At 43.6% G+C, this 13,048-nt stretch overlaps 1 protein-coding gene across 1 annotated transcript in view; it reads right to left on the bottom strand.

Annotated features, from left to right (window-relative positions):
• The window catches only part of LOC137368742 (trans-2,3-enoyl-CoA reductase-like), a 202,532-nt gene that overhangs the window by 36,716 nt on the left and 152,768 nt on the right, over nt 1-13,048 (bottom strand). Inside the window, exon 7 of the mRNA XM_068028931.1 lies at nt 7,282-7,354. Within this exon, the coding sequence (XP_067885032.1) occupies nt 7,282-7,354 (73 nt within the window). The remainder of the gene's footprint in view (nt 1-7,281; nt 7,355-13,048) is intronic.

The raw sequence follows: 13,048 nt of genomic DNA, 5'->3' as shown, positions 1-13,048 counted from the left end.
AAACACAGACATCAATTGTAACAACTGCAGAATCAGATTTTTGTCTTTAACAAGCTCACGTTACACCATCCAACATGAGGACTCAGTCAACTCAATCAATAGGATTCCCTTTGATTATATGATTTTTTATTCTTGAATTCACAATTCACTAGAAGAACTCAGGTACCAAGCTTTACCATTCCAGCCTGACTACAGCAAACCGTTTTTACAGTTATTTCAATTCTACCTTTGATCTCTACATTTCATGCAAAATAACACTAAAATACAGTAGATTAAAAGAGGGACAAAACAGACTTCAGATAACAAGAAGATAGACTCATGCTCATTTCAATCTCTCCCAGTGATTCACTTATCATGGCAATATGGTGCACTTAAGCTCTTTAATCACTTTATTACTATAAACAGTGACCAAACAATATGTCCCAGTATCTCAAGACATGGATGAATGACTTTCCCATTCATACAGGCCCTCAATCTTGCCAAAGTATCACTATTCAGCAGAACCAAAAGCTGTTTTAACTCATCGGGCTGGATTTTATGCAGGAGGCGGGACTGCAAATGCCTCTGCATTTTTTCTGATCCCAGGAGCAATCTTCTGGTCTTTTGGGGTCAGGTTTAAGGAGGTGGGAGCCCCGTTCCTTTAAACACTTGATAGGAACGGGGTTCCCACCCGCAAGAGCTGCCTGCCAATCACAGGACCAGCAGCTCAGCAGTATTGTCCCGCCGCTGGGAGCGGTGACCATCGCCGGTACTGCAGAGGTCTCAGACTCAGGCCCAGCACTGGAACCCCAGAAAAGTGGTAAGTAAGCGGGTTCATCGGGGCCAGTCCGGATGGCCCTGGCGAGGCGGGGAGGGGGTGGGCATCTGGATCAGGTGGAGGAGGGTTCCGGGGGTGAATTGGTTCCCAGTAGTAATCCTCCATTGGCCACAAATTGCCCACGGAGGAGGGCCCACCCCAAGCCAGTTGGGAGGTGCCTTGTTTTCCAAGGTAAGATCCCAGCAGCAGCAATAAGAGGCCCTTAAATGGCACGAGTTCCGTGGCAGCCGCTGCTGCTCCGATTCTCCAGCGCCCCACCACGAAACCCAACGTCAGGCTGAGAACAAAATCCAGCCCTTCGTATGCTGATTCTGCAACAGCCCAAAACATTGAGACACATGGATAATGTGAATTCACATTCCCACACCACACAATAAGCAGTACTCGTCATTGACAATCTGCAACTCATCTCGTTTACAAAATTCTATCCTCTTATTTATTTATTATTACCTGTTAACTTTATTGGCCTCCTATGCATTGAACAATAACTGTCTGTTACAGCAAATTCCTTATGGATCTTTACATACCATCTTGCTATTGATTTCCTATCTTTAAAAAACAGAGAAGAGACACAACTATCACAAAAAATTCAAATGTCTGTAATAAGGTCTGCACATCTTTAAACTGTCTCCAGTGCTGTATGAAATGTACTCTGCAACAATTAGATTAACACACAGAGCGGCCATTATTAATCTTGTGGCTCCTGTATTATCCACAACATATGTGTCTCTGTCAAAGAAATATATCAACATATGAATTAGGAGAAGGAGTAGGCCACTCGGCCCTTCGAGCCTGCTCCGCCATTCAATAAATTCATGGCTGAACTGATTACTCCACACTTCCACCTACCCTTGATAACCTTCCACCCCCTTGCTTATCAAGAATCTAACCATCTCTGCCTTAAAGCTGAAAATTGCCAGGCAAGTCCTAACTTGCTTTACTAATAATTAACAAGCTCTAACTAATGTGAGCATGGAAGCAATACAGAACTTTTTTTAACACTAATTTTCTCCTGTTAGTATTATTTTTAATTTACTCTGAGAATGTATGTGTCACTAACAAGCCTGAAATTTATTGCCCACATCTAGTTGCCCCTTGAGAAGGTGGTGGTGGGCCTTCTTCTTAAACTGCCATTCTCCATGTGATGAAGGTGCTCCACAATGTTCGCAGGTAAGGTGATCCAGTAGTTTGGCACAACACTGATGTAGAAAGAGCAATATATTTCCAAGTTGGGATGCTGTGTGTCTTGGAGGGGAACTTGGAGGTGATGATGTTCCAATGCATCATCTGCCCTTGTCCTTGGAGCAAGTGGAGATCACGGGTTTGGAAGGTTATACCGAAGAAGCCCTGGTAAGTATATAGTACACATTGCAGCCATGTTTATGATGGTGGATTAACTGCCAATCAATTGGACTGCTTTGCCTTGGATGACGTCAAACTTCTTGAGTATTGTTGCAGCTGCACCCAACCAGGCAAGTGAAGAGCATTTTTTCACACTCTTGACTTGTGCCTTTTAGGTTGTTGAGGGTGTTGGGGAGTCAGGAGGTGCGTTACTCACTGCCGAATTCCCAGCCCCTGGACTGTTCTCGCAGCCAGTGTATTTATGTGGCTGGTCCAGTTGAGTTTCTGATATCCATGTAGTAATCCTCCATTGGCCACAAATTGCCCACGGAGGAGGGCCCATCCCAAGCCAGCTGGGAGGTGCCTCGTTTTTCAAGGTAAGATCCCAGCAGCAGCAGTAAGAGGCCCTTAAATGGCACGAGTTCCGTGGCAGCCACTGCTGCTCCGATTCTCCAGCGCCCCGCCACGAAACCCAACGTCAGGCTGAGAACAAAATCCAGCCCTTCATATGCTGATTCTGCAAAAGCCCAAAACATTGAGACACATGGATAGTGTGAATTCACATTCCCACACCAGACAATAAACAGTACTCGTCATTGGCAATCTGCAAAGATAATTGCAAATGCTTCAGCCTTGTCTTTTGCACCGCTGGACTCTCCCATCATTGAGGATGGAGATGTTTGTGGAGCCTCCTCCTCCTCCAGTTAGTTGCTTAATTGTCCACCACCATTCAAGACTGGAAGTGGCAGGACTGCAGAGCTTTTATATGATTTGTTGGTTGTGGGATCGCTTAACTCTGTCTATAGCACGCTGTTTCTGCTGTTTACTGTGCATGTAGTCCTGTGTTGTAGCATCACCAGGTTGGTGGCTAAATTTTAGGTATGACTGGTACTGCTCTTGACTTACAAACATACGAACATATGAATTAGGAGCAGGAGTAGGCCACTTGGCCCTTCGAGCCTGCTCCACCATTCAACAAGATCATGGCTGGTCTGACTGTAACCCCAACTCCACATTACCACCTACCCCCGATAACCTTTTACCCTCTTGCTTATCAAGGATCTATCTACATCTGCCTTGAAAATATTCAAAGACTCTGCTTCCACCACCTTTTGAGGAAGAGAGATTCAAAGACTCATGACCCTCTCAGAAAAAAAAAATTCTCCTCATCTCTGTCTTAAATGGGCAACCCCTTATTTTTAAACAGTAATCCCTAATTCCAGATTCTCCCACAAAAGAGTTTCCTTTTCACAGCCACCCTGTCAAGATCCCTCAGGATCTTATATGTTTCAATCAAGTCACCTCTTACTCTTCTAAACTCCAGCCTGTCCAAATTTTCCTCATAAGACAACCCACCCATTCCAGGTATTAGTCTAGCAAACCTTCTGTGAACTGCTTCCAATGCATTTGCATCTTTCCTTAAATAAGAAGACCAATAATGTACACAGTACTCCAGATGTGGTCTCACCAATGCCCTGTATAACTGTATCATAACGTCTCTACTTTTGTATTCAATTCCCCTTGCAATAAACAATAACATTCTATTAGCTTTCCTAATTACTTGCTGTAACTGCATACTAACCTTTTGCAATTCATGCACTAGGACACCCAGATCCCTCTGCATCTCAGAGCTCTGCAATCGCTCACCATTTAGATAATATGCTTCTTTTTAATTCTTCTTGCCAAAATGGGCGATTTCACAATTCCCGTATTATACTCCATTTGCCAGATCTTTGCCCACTCATTTAATCTATCTATATCCCATTGCAGCCTCCTTATGTCCTCTTCACAACTTACTTTCTTACCTATCTTTGTGTCGTCAGCAAATTTAGCAACCATACCTTTGGTCCCTTCATCCAAGTCATTTATATAAATTGTAAAAAGTTGAGGCCCCAGCACTGATCCCTGTGGCACACCACTCATTACATCTTGCCAACCAGAAAATGACCCATTTATGCCTACTGTCTGTTGCCTGTTAGCTAGTCAATCTTCTATCCATACCAATATTTTACCCTTTACACCATGAGCTTTTATTTTTCGCAATAACCTTTTCTCTCCTACACTCCTCGTTGAACCAGGGTTGATCCCCTGGCTTGATGGTAATGGTACACTGAGGGAAATGCCAGACCATGAGGTTACAGATTGTGGTAAAATACAATTCTGCTGCTGATGTTGACCCTCAATGTCTCATGGATGCCCAGCTGCTAGACCTGTCTGAATCTATCCCATTTAGCACATTGGCAGTGCCACATAACATAATGGAGGGTGTCCTCAGTGTGAAGATAGGACGTCAAGTTCACTACGATTGTGTGATGGTCGTTCCTACCAATACTGTCAAGGACAGATGCATCTGCAACAGGTAAATTTGTAAGGGTAAGGTCAAGTAGGTTTTTACCTCTTGTTGGTTCCCTCACCACTTGCCACAGGCCAGTCTAGCAGCTATACCCTTCAGGACTCGGCCAGCTTGGTCAGTAGTAGTGCTACTGAGCCACTCTTGGTGATGGACATTGAAGTCCCCCATCTAGTGTACATTATGTGCCCTTGCTACCTTCAGTGCTTCTTCCAAGTAGTTTTCCACATGGAGGAGCACTGATTCATCAGTTGAGGGAGGGTTATCAGCAGGAGGATTCCTAGCCCATGTTTAATCTGATGCCATGAAACTTCATGGGTTCCAGGGTCAATATTGAGATCTCCCAGGGCCACTCCCTCCTGACTGTTTACCACTGTGCCACTACCTGTGGTGGGTTTGTCCTGCTGGTGGGACAGGATATACCCAGGGTTGGTGATGGAAGAGTCTGGGACATTAGCTGAAAGGTATAAATCTGTGAGTATAGCTATGTCGGGCTGTTGTTTGACTAGCCTATGGGACAGCTCTCCCAATTTTGGCGCAAGTCCCCATGTGTGAGTGAAGATGACGCTGCAGGACTAACTGGACTGGGTGTGCCTTTGCCATTTCTGGTGCCTACATCGATGCCGGGTGGTCCATCTGGTTTTATTCCTATTGTAGAGGCTTGAAACAATTGAGTGGCTTGCTAGGTCATCTCAGAGGGCAGTTAAGAGTCAACCACATTGTTGTAAGTCTGGAGTCACAAGTAGACCAGACTGGGTAAGGATGGCTGATTTCCTTCCCTAAAGGACATTGATGAACCAGATGGGTTTTTACAACATTCCAGTAGTTTCATGGTCACCATTACCGAGACTAGCTTTTTAATTCCAGATTAACTAAACCCTGGTGCTTGGTTTGCTTATTTTATGGTCTTTATAATATGTGTCACCACTTTTAGCGATTTGTGTATTTGTATTCCCAGATTCCTAAACTCCTTTACCCATTTAGATTCTTATTTTCTAAGAAATATGTGACCCTTTTTTGCTCTCACTGTTATGTAATACTTCACACTGTGAAATTCATTTGCTAATTATAAGCCCATTCTTCAAGATTTTTTAGTGTCTTTTTGTAATTTGTTACAGTCCTCCTCCATGTTGACTGTCCCCCTGCCCCCACCAACTTAATGATTCCAAAGTCTAAAACTTTCAAATAAATTGTGCAGAACAGTACTCCCAGCACTGATCCTTATGGGAACATACTTTCTGCCTTCTGCCACTCTGAATAGTTACCTTTTACCCAACTCTCCACTTTCTGTCTTGCAGCCAGCTAGCTGTCCATTCTACTACTTGTCTCCCGAGTCTGCATGCTCTGACCTTATTCATCAATCTATTATGTGGCAGCTTATCAAAGGCCTTTTGGATGTCAGGATAAATTACATATACTACATTACCCTTGCCTTCTCTCTCTGTTACCTCTTCCAAGAATTCAATGAGGTTGGCTCAGCAAAACCTTCCTTCTTGAAATCCATGCTGACTATTCATGAGTATATTTTTGGTTTCTAGATGTTTTTCTATTTTCTTCTTTCGGATTCCATTTTTTTCTGACCACCGATATTAAGCTGGCTGGTCTATAGTCCCCTGAACTTCTTCTACCTCCCTTTTTAAATATAGGCATAATATTAGCTATCCACCAGTTCTCTGACACTACATCTTTTTCTAATAAATTACAAAATATATGCCCTAGTGTTGTGCATTGTCTGAACATGGAAGAGCTATTGTAGTGCATTGTCTGATCTCAAAGGTGTTAGATATGCATTGTTTGAGCTTGGACGTGTTAGTATAGAGCTTGAAGGTTGCATTTTTACCTTGCACCAACATTCTTTTGCCATTTAATCACTCCTACCTTCTACCCCATCATAGACCTTCCCTTTTGTTCTTTCTTCCCCTCTCACCACCTCCCTGCACTGCAACCGCTCCGACACACACTGTTCTTGCCTCTGTACTTGCTTAAAACCTGTTACATCTGTAATTTATTTCAGTTCTGATGAAAAGTCATCAACATGAAATGTTAACTCTGTTTCTTGCTCCAGAAATACTGCTGAGCATTTTAAGCATTTTCTGTCTTTCTTTGAAGGCTGTACTATCTCTCTCCAGCTTGAATGGCACTGAGTGGATCAAAGTCAATATTCCAGTCAGAATGCCAGGTGAATGGTGTCCAATTACACCTCCCACTTCTCTACATTGTCTGTATTGCTGTAGCCCAGTGGGCATGATGTTCCCCTAAATTTAGTCTTACAATAAACTTTCTTGTCCAAAACAGGTCAAAATATGTTACTGCAGAGGGAAAGGTTACTTAACCATGGTTGCATAATTCAATATACTGTAGCTGATGGGACAGCCAAGCACTATTCCAAAGATATCACTATTTCAAAGAAAACACTTCAGATAGTAATAAAAGAATAAATGTAAGAAAAATAAAAAAAAGAAAGCACTCTCATGTATCATGTCACCAGGATGTCCCAAAGCGCCTCACAATCGATTAATTACTTTTGAAGGGTAGTCACTGTATAATTTTCCACAACTGGTATTGTGCATCACTCTCCTAATTGTTTAAACTTCACTGATTACTCTTAAATACAGTTCTGGTGGAAGCATCATTGGCACACAGAAGAAACAAATCCCATTATTCACTGAGTTACTTATTGAATAAGCCATTGCAAATTCTAAGATGAAACATAAAATTGGAAAGCAGTTCTTGACAGCTGAATTGTAAATCATGCAATAAATGTTGTACCTACTGGGAGGTGTATATAGAGGGTGATTGATGTAATAAGCCATCCAAATGGTGAATCCCCAATAAAAGGCACAGCCCTGGAAAAATTAAAAAAAAAATGTAAATACATTTTATGGCTTTAAAATTGCTTTGATGCAAGTTGACCTTTGAGAAAATATTATTAGTTTTGACAATTTAAATCACCAAAATTGTTTGATATGGTTTTTAAAAGCAGATGTGATTTTTTTTCATTGTTTCCTCAAAGGTCTGGTTATATCCATCAATATGGAGAAAATTGTTGATCAATATACTTTGTGAAGAAATTAAATTAAATTTTCTGTCCTTCATTGTCTGACCTTCCAATCTGCAGTTGTAATTTTATTGTGCACAATTCAAAAAAAGTTCAAGCCTCGTTTTTTATTTCCTGTAGAGTACCCATTTAAGAGTTTATTTTTTAATAAAATAAATATCATTATATAATCATATAAAATTAATATTTTTAATTCATGAAAAGAATGATAGTCTAAAGGATTGTGAGTGGGTTATGGAAGCTGGTTCATGTATTTATTTATCACTGCTTCCTTTCCAATTTGAAAAATCTGTGTAGCTAGAACCAAGGTTAGTTTGCCGTATTACCTTCCCTTTAAATGATCCATCTTCTCTGCTGGTCAGCCTCGATTGAAAACCTAGCCTCAGAGCAAATAAGAATTTCCAACTTAGCAATGGCCATGTTTATCCTTCTGACACTGTCAGCACTCTGAGATTTGATTTACTATATGTATATTTCAAGTGGCCAGTTACCAGAGAAAGATAAATGACCTAGCTCTTCCTTATTCTTTAAATGATACACATTGTTGGGGTACATCTTAGCTTAGGGAAACTTTATGCTAAGCACACGTATGGATGTGTCATCAAGAACTGAAGATAGCCATGTTGTATGTGATTTCCTATGCTGAGGTATTGTTTTAGCAGCCTAGATGTTGGCTATTTGAGTGCCCTGGTTCATGTCTGTGCACAGCTCCTTTGCTGCTGAAAGAGTGTTATTAGCTATGATTGTTCTATACCCCAATGAGGTAAATTTAACTTTCACCGCACACAAGCTGGGCAGTGAACGGGGCCTTGAGGGTGAAGGCCAATTCATTTTAATGCTGGGGCTATAATTTGCATGGCATCAGTGAGCTGCAAGTGCTGAAGCAATGTACCTAGGCAGCTCACTGAGGAATGTAGGAGAAATGGAGGAAGTCCACCAGCTCCTTCACGAGATTGTTGTGATATTGGTTAGTATATTAAGAGAATATGTTTGATAGAATAAGTGTAATCATTTGAATATATGTTTCTGCAAATAGATACATCATCACAGGAAGTGATGCAATACCACATGTTTCAGCCATATTGCTCAGTCAGTAGCACGTGTAAGCAGAAGCAAGAAGAAGCCTTCTGCTAAAGCTGTTTTCAATCTCCATACCAGCCTTTTGACTGTGTTTGTATTAGTCTAAAGCTTCTGATAATACAATATGGTGGCAGCAGTGGTGAATCAGCAGCATTAATCAGCAGCTGAATCAACAGTGGAATCGGAGGCCTTGCCAGAAGTGGTGTGAACGGACCATAGCTCTCATATCAGGAGAACAAAGTGTGAGTAGTGAGATTCAGAGTAGCTTTCATGCACCCCAGGTTTGCCCATCCCGGCAAAGTAAAACTTCCCACAGTTTTAGCCAGAGAGACCAGAGCAGTATCATGTTTGAATGTGGATTTCTTCCTGCCATCTCCAGACTTTCATGCACTAGCTGACCCCATTGCCAGAGCCCCTCTCACTTCCAAGCTCGAAGCCCATGCTGCAGCAACACAGCTCAGGGCGTGGAACCGGTTCAACTCCGTAGACATCGTGGTTAGCTGCAGCCCCAATACTGCGACTTGCTCCTTAGGGGGAAAAGTGAGAGAAGGCTGAGGTCATGGCAACCAGATTCCCTGAGATGAACTGGAAAGTGATTGATGCCTGGGGCGAGCTCAAGTTATTTAAGCAGAGGATGGAGTTATGTTTCTTGGACCCTGAAGTTGTGGATGCTGAAAAGCAAGCCATAAAAATCAGGATTGCAGTAGGAAATGAACGTCCACGCAGAATAATTGCCTCTGGTTTGTCAGAATCTGACCAGCAAGATCCCACAAAGTCATGGTCAACATTAGAAGCCCAGCTCAAAGTGAAAGTAAATTTTAGAATACACCACTTGGAGCTCATGCAATATAGGCAGAAAACCAACGAGTGCATAGATGATTTTGTCAGCAGATGCGGAAAGAAAACAAGAGAACACTCCTTTACAGATGTGGAACTCTGGGAATGTTTTATGGAGTTGGTCATTGCCTCTATTCCTATAGAGGCATTTCAGAAAGATCTAGTGGAAAAGCCGAAAGGACATGGTGTTACAGGACAGATGCAGATATGAGACCATTGGGCCTGGAAGACAACGTTTGCAAGCTTTAGGATCTGAACATCTGCCAGTACAATATGCAGGGCACCCAATCAAAACTAGAATTGCAGGGACTGCGGGGTCTCCCACAGACCACATAGATGTCTGCCATATGCAGACATGTGAAAGTTCTGTGGGCTTAGAGGACACTGGGCCAAGCTCTGCAGAAGCCCCAGCATCAGGAACATAGGGAGAAGCCAAAGTGGGTAGCGATCGAACCGCGGAAGCACGATACCCAGAGGGAAAGGCAGGCCAGATAATTCTAAGCATCACCACAGGTACTGACCCATCCATAAAATGGGGGAATGCCTGACCCAACCGGATGAGGTGGATCAAGGTGAAGATATTACTGATGAGCAGCTGTTTCACACAATTACTCTAACGGAACAGGTTAATTTCATAACCAAAATGGAAGCTTTCACAATACTGCAGATCATTTGCCCAAATAAAGCTGGTAGACATTGACTACAGGTAATGGTTGACACAGGCGCAAGTGCCAACACTCTAGCTTTCCGCACTCTTAAGGATATTTAGCACGAGACATGGATATCGGTAGTCAAGTCCACTTGTGTAAAGCTCACGGCTAATAATGGATCGTCAATAAGGTGCCTAACTTCCCGAAACCTGGAATACAGGTGCAAAGATTCAACCTATTCTAAGCAGACATTTTATGTAGTGGATTGCTGGTGTGCAACATGCTCAACATGGTCACTATCCATAGGCAAACCCAGTCAAAAGACAAAGTGCATACAGACCTATAGAATCAATTCAACACATCCAGAGATTGCACCCAGACCATTTGGGCATGGTTGGTAACTTCCATGGCGCAGCCGAGAAGGTGAGGATCAAACTGGATGGCATGGAGAGACAAGGCATCATCCGCTGAGTGCACCATACAGACTGGCATGGCTCCATGACCACCACGGTCAAAAAAGACAGTTCCATTCGATTATGTTTGGACCCAAGGAGGCTAAACACATCCTTGAAGAGGTGTCCACACAAGGTACTAACACTGGAAGAGCTTAACCCAACTTTACAGGAGTGAAATACTTCTCTAAGCTGGATGCTGAGAACAGAAATGGGTCCATACATCTGTCAAAAGAGTCACAAGAACTGGCGACATTCAGAACCCCTTTTGGCAAGTAATGTTTCCTCTGTCTACCTTTCAGGTTATCGGTCAGCCAAGACATTTTTCAACAACACATGGACCGATGAACAGAATAGGTCCCAGGCTGTGTCTGCATGGCAAATGACATTGCCGTGGTAGGATGCACGAAGGAAAAGCATGACAGAAACGTACACTTGCTCATGGGGGCCACCAAGTATGAAGGTTTGGAGTTCAACAGTAAGAAGTGCTCCATTAAGGCAGATCACATTAATTTTTTCGGCTCCATTTGTTCGAGTATAGGTATCCGTCTGGACTCTGGGAAGATTGAAGACATTCAATCAGTGCCAACACCGCAGGACAAGGATGACCAACAAAGATGCCTAAGTTTGTTCGAATTCCTAGCAGCGTATATTCCAAGTTTCTCAGATATTCTGAGTTTCTTGGACCAGGCATCTCCATTAAGAGAATTGCTGAAGAAAGATGTTCCATTCCTCTGGTAGGGTGACCACCAATATACACTCAATGCATTGAAACAAGCGCTATCAGCCAAGTCATATCTTCAGTATTATGATCCATGGAAAGTGACAACACTGGAAGTAGAGGCCTGCTTTAGGTCGGGAAAAGGAACCCGACCCGATCCCGACCGAACCACCGCGGGCCCGAGCCCGACCCGACTCGAACCAACCACTACTCGGCCCAACCCGAGCCCAACCTGACCATCTCTTTGCTTACCTTCCTGACACTGGACCTGCAAGAAGCTGCAGCGCATGCACGAGACGTCATAGTGATGTCACTCGCTCACTGCGCAGACTCAGTTTCATCCCAGACTCCCAGCTCGGGTAAGTTTTTTTATTTTTAATACTTACCAGCAGACCACTTACCGTGTGTGTCCAGCCCGACCTGACCCGACTCGATCTGGACTCGGCCCGACCCGACCCTAGCCCGAAAGCTGGCCCCGGAAGATGGGCCCGACCCGACCCGAACCTAACATGTCGTCGGGTCCCGTCAGGTTCGGGCCAGGTATCAGGCCTCGAGCTAGAAGTAGACGCTTCACAGAGAAGATCTTGGTACGTGTCTTCTTCAGGATGGCAAACCTGTTGCGTTTGGATCAAAAGGCCTATGGCCTGCACAAGTGAATTACTCTAAACTCGAACGGGAAACCCTCACACATGTTTTTGGGTTCACCAGGTTCCATACATTCTTATTCGGAAGGAGTTCACAGTTGAGACAGACTACAAACCCTTGGAAATGATCTGGAGAAAGCTGCTTACTTGTGCACCACCAGTGATTACTCATTAAGATTCAAGGTTATAACTGCAATGTCAGATTCAAGCCCAGTAGCTGGATGGTCCAATTGGACACTCTAAGCAGAATGCCTAACCCTGCAAAGGCACGAGACAGACCGCTCGCCTTCCAGGTTGACGAAGTGAGTGCAAGCCTAGAGGATGTCTACAACATCGGCCTGATGTGCTTTGGTCATCTCAAGCGAGAGAAGCTCTGGAGAGAGACTTCTCAAGACCCCTTACTCAGAACTCTGTGGCAGATCGTTGTAGGTGGTTGGCCTGAAATCATTCAGGAGATCCCCATAGATCTGAGAACATATTGGCCATAGAGTCATAGAGTTATACAGCACAGAAACAGGCCCAAGGCCCATCGTGTCTGTGCTGGCCATCAAGCACCGAACTATTCTAATCCCATTTTCCAGCACTTGGCACGTAGCCTTGTATGCTATGTCATTTCAAGTGCTCATCTAAATACTTCTTAAATGTTGTGAGGGTTCCTGCCTCTACCACCTCTTCAGGCAGCGCACTCCAGATTCCAGCGACCCTCTGATTGGAAGTATTTTTCCTCAAATCCCCTCTAAACCTCCTGCACCTTACCTTAAATCTATGCCCCCTGGTTATTGACATCTCCATTAAGGGAAAATGTTTGTTCCTATCTAACCTATCAATGCCCCTCATAATTTTGTGTCCCTCAATCAGGTCTCCCCCTCAGCTTTCTCTGCTCTAAGGAAAACAACCCTAGCCTTTTCAGTCTCTCTTCATAGCTGAAATGCTTTAGCTCAGGCAACATCCTGGTGAATCTCCTCTGCACCCTCTCCAGTGCAATCACATCCTTCCTATAGTGTGGTGCCCAGAACTGTACACAGTACTCCAGCTGTGGCCTAACTAGTGTTTTATACAATTCCATCATAACCTCCCTGCTCTTATATTCTGTGCCTC

This window comes from Heterodontus francisci, chromosome 4, assembly GCF_036365525.1.
Source record: "Heterodontus francisci isolate sHetFra1 chromosome 4, sHetFra1.hap1, whole genome shotgun sequence".
NCBI lineage: Eukaryota > Metazoa > Chordata > Chondrichthyes > Heterodontiformes > Heterodontidae > Heterodontus > Heterodontus francisci.
This window is presented reverse-complemented; position numbering and strand designations above follow the sequence as displayed.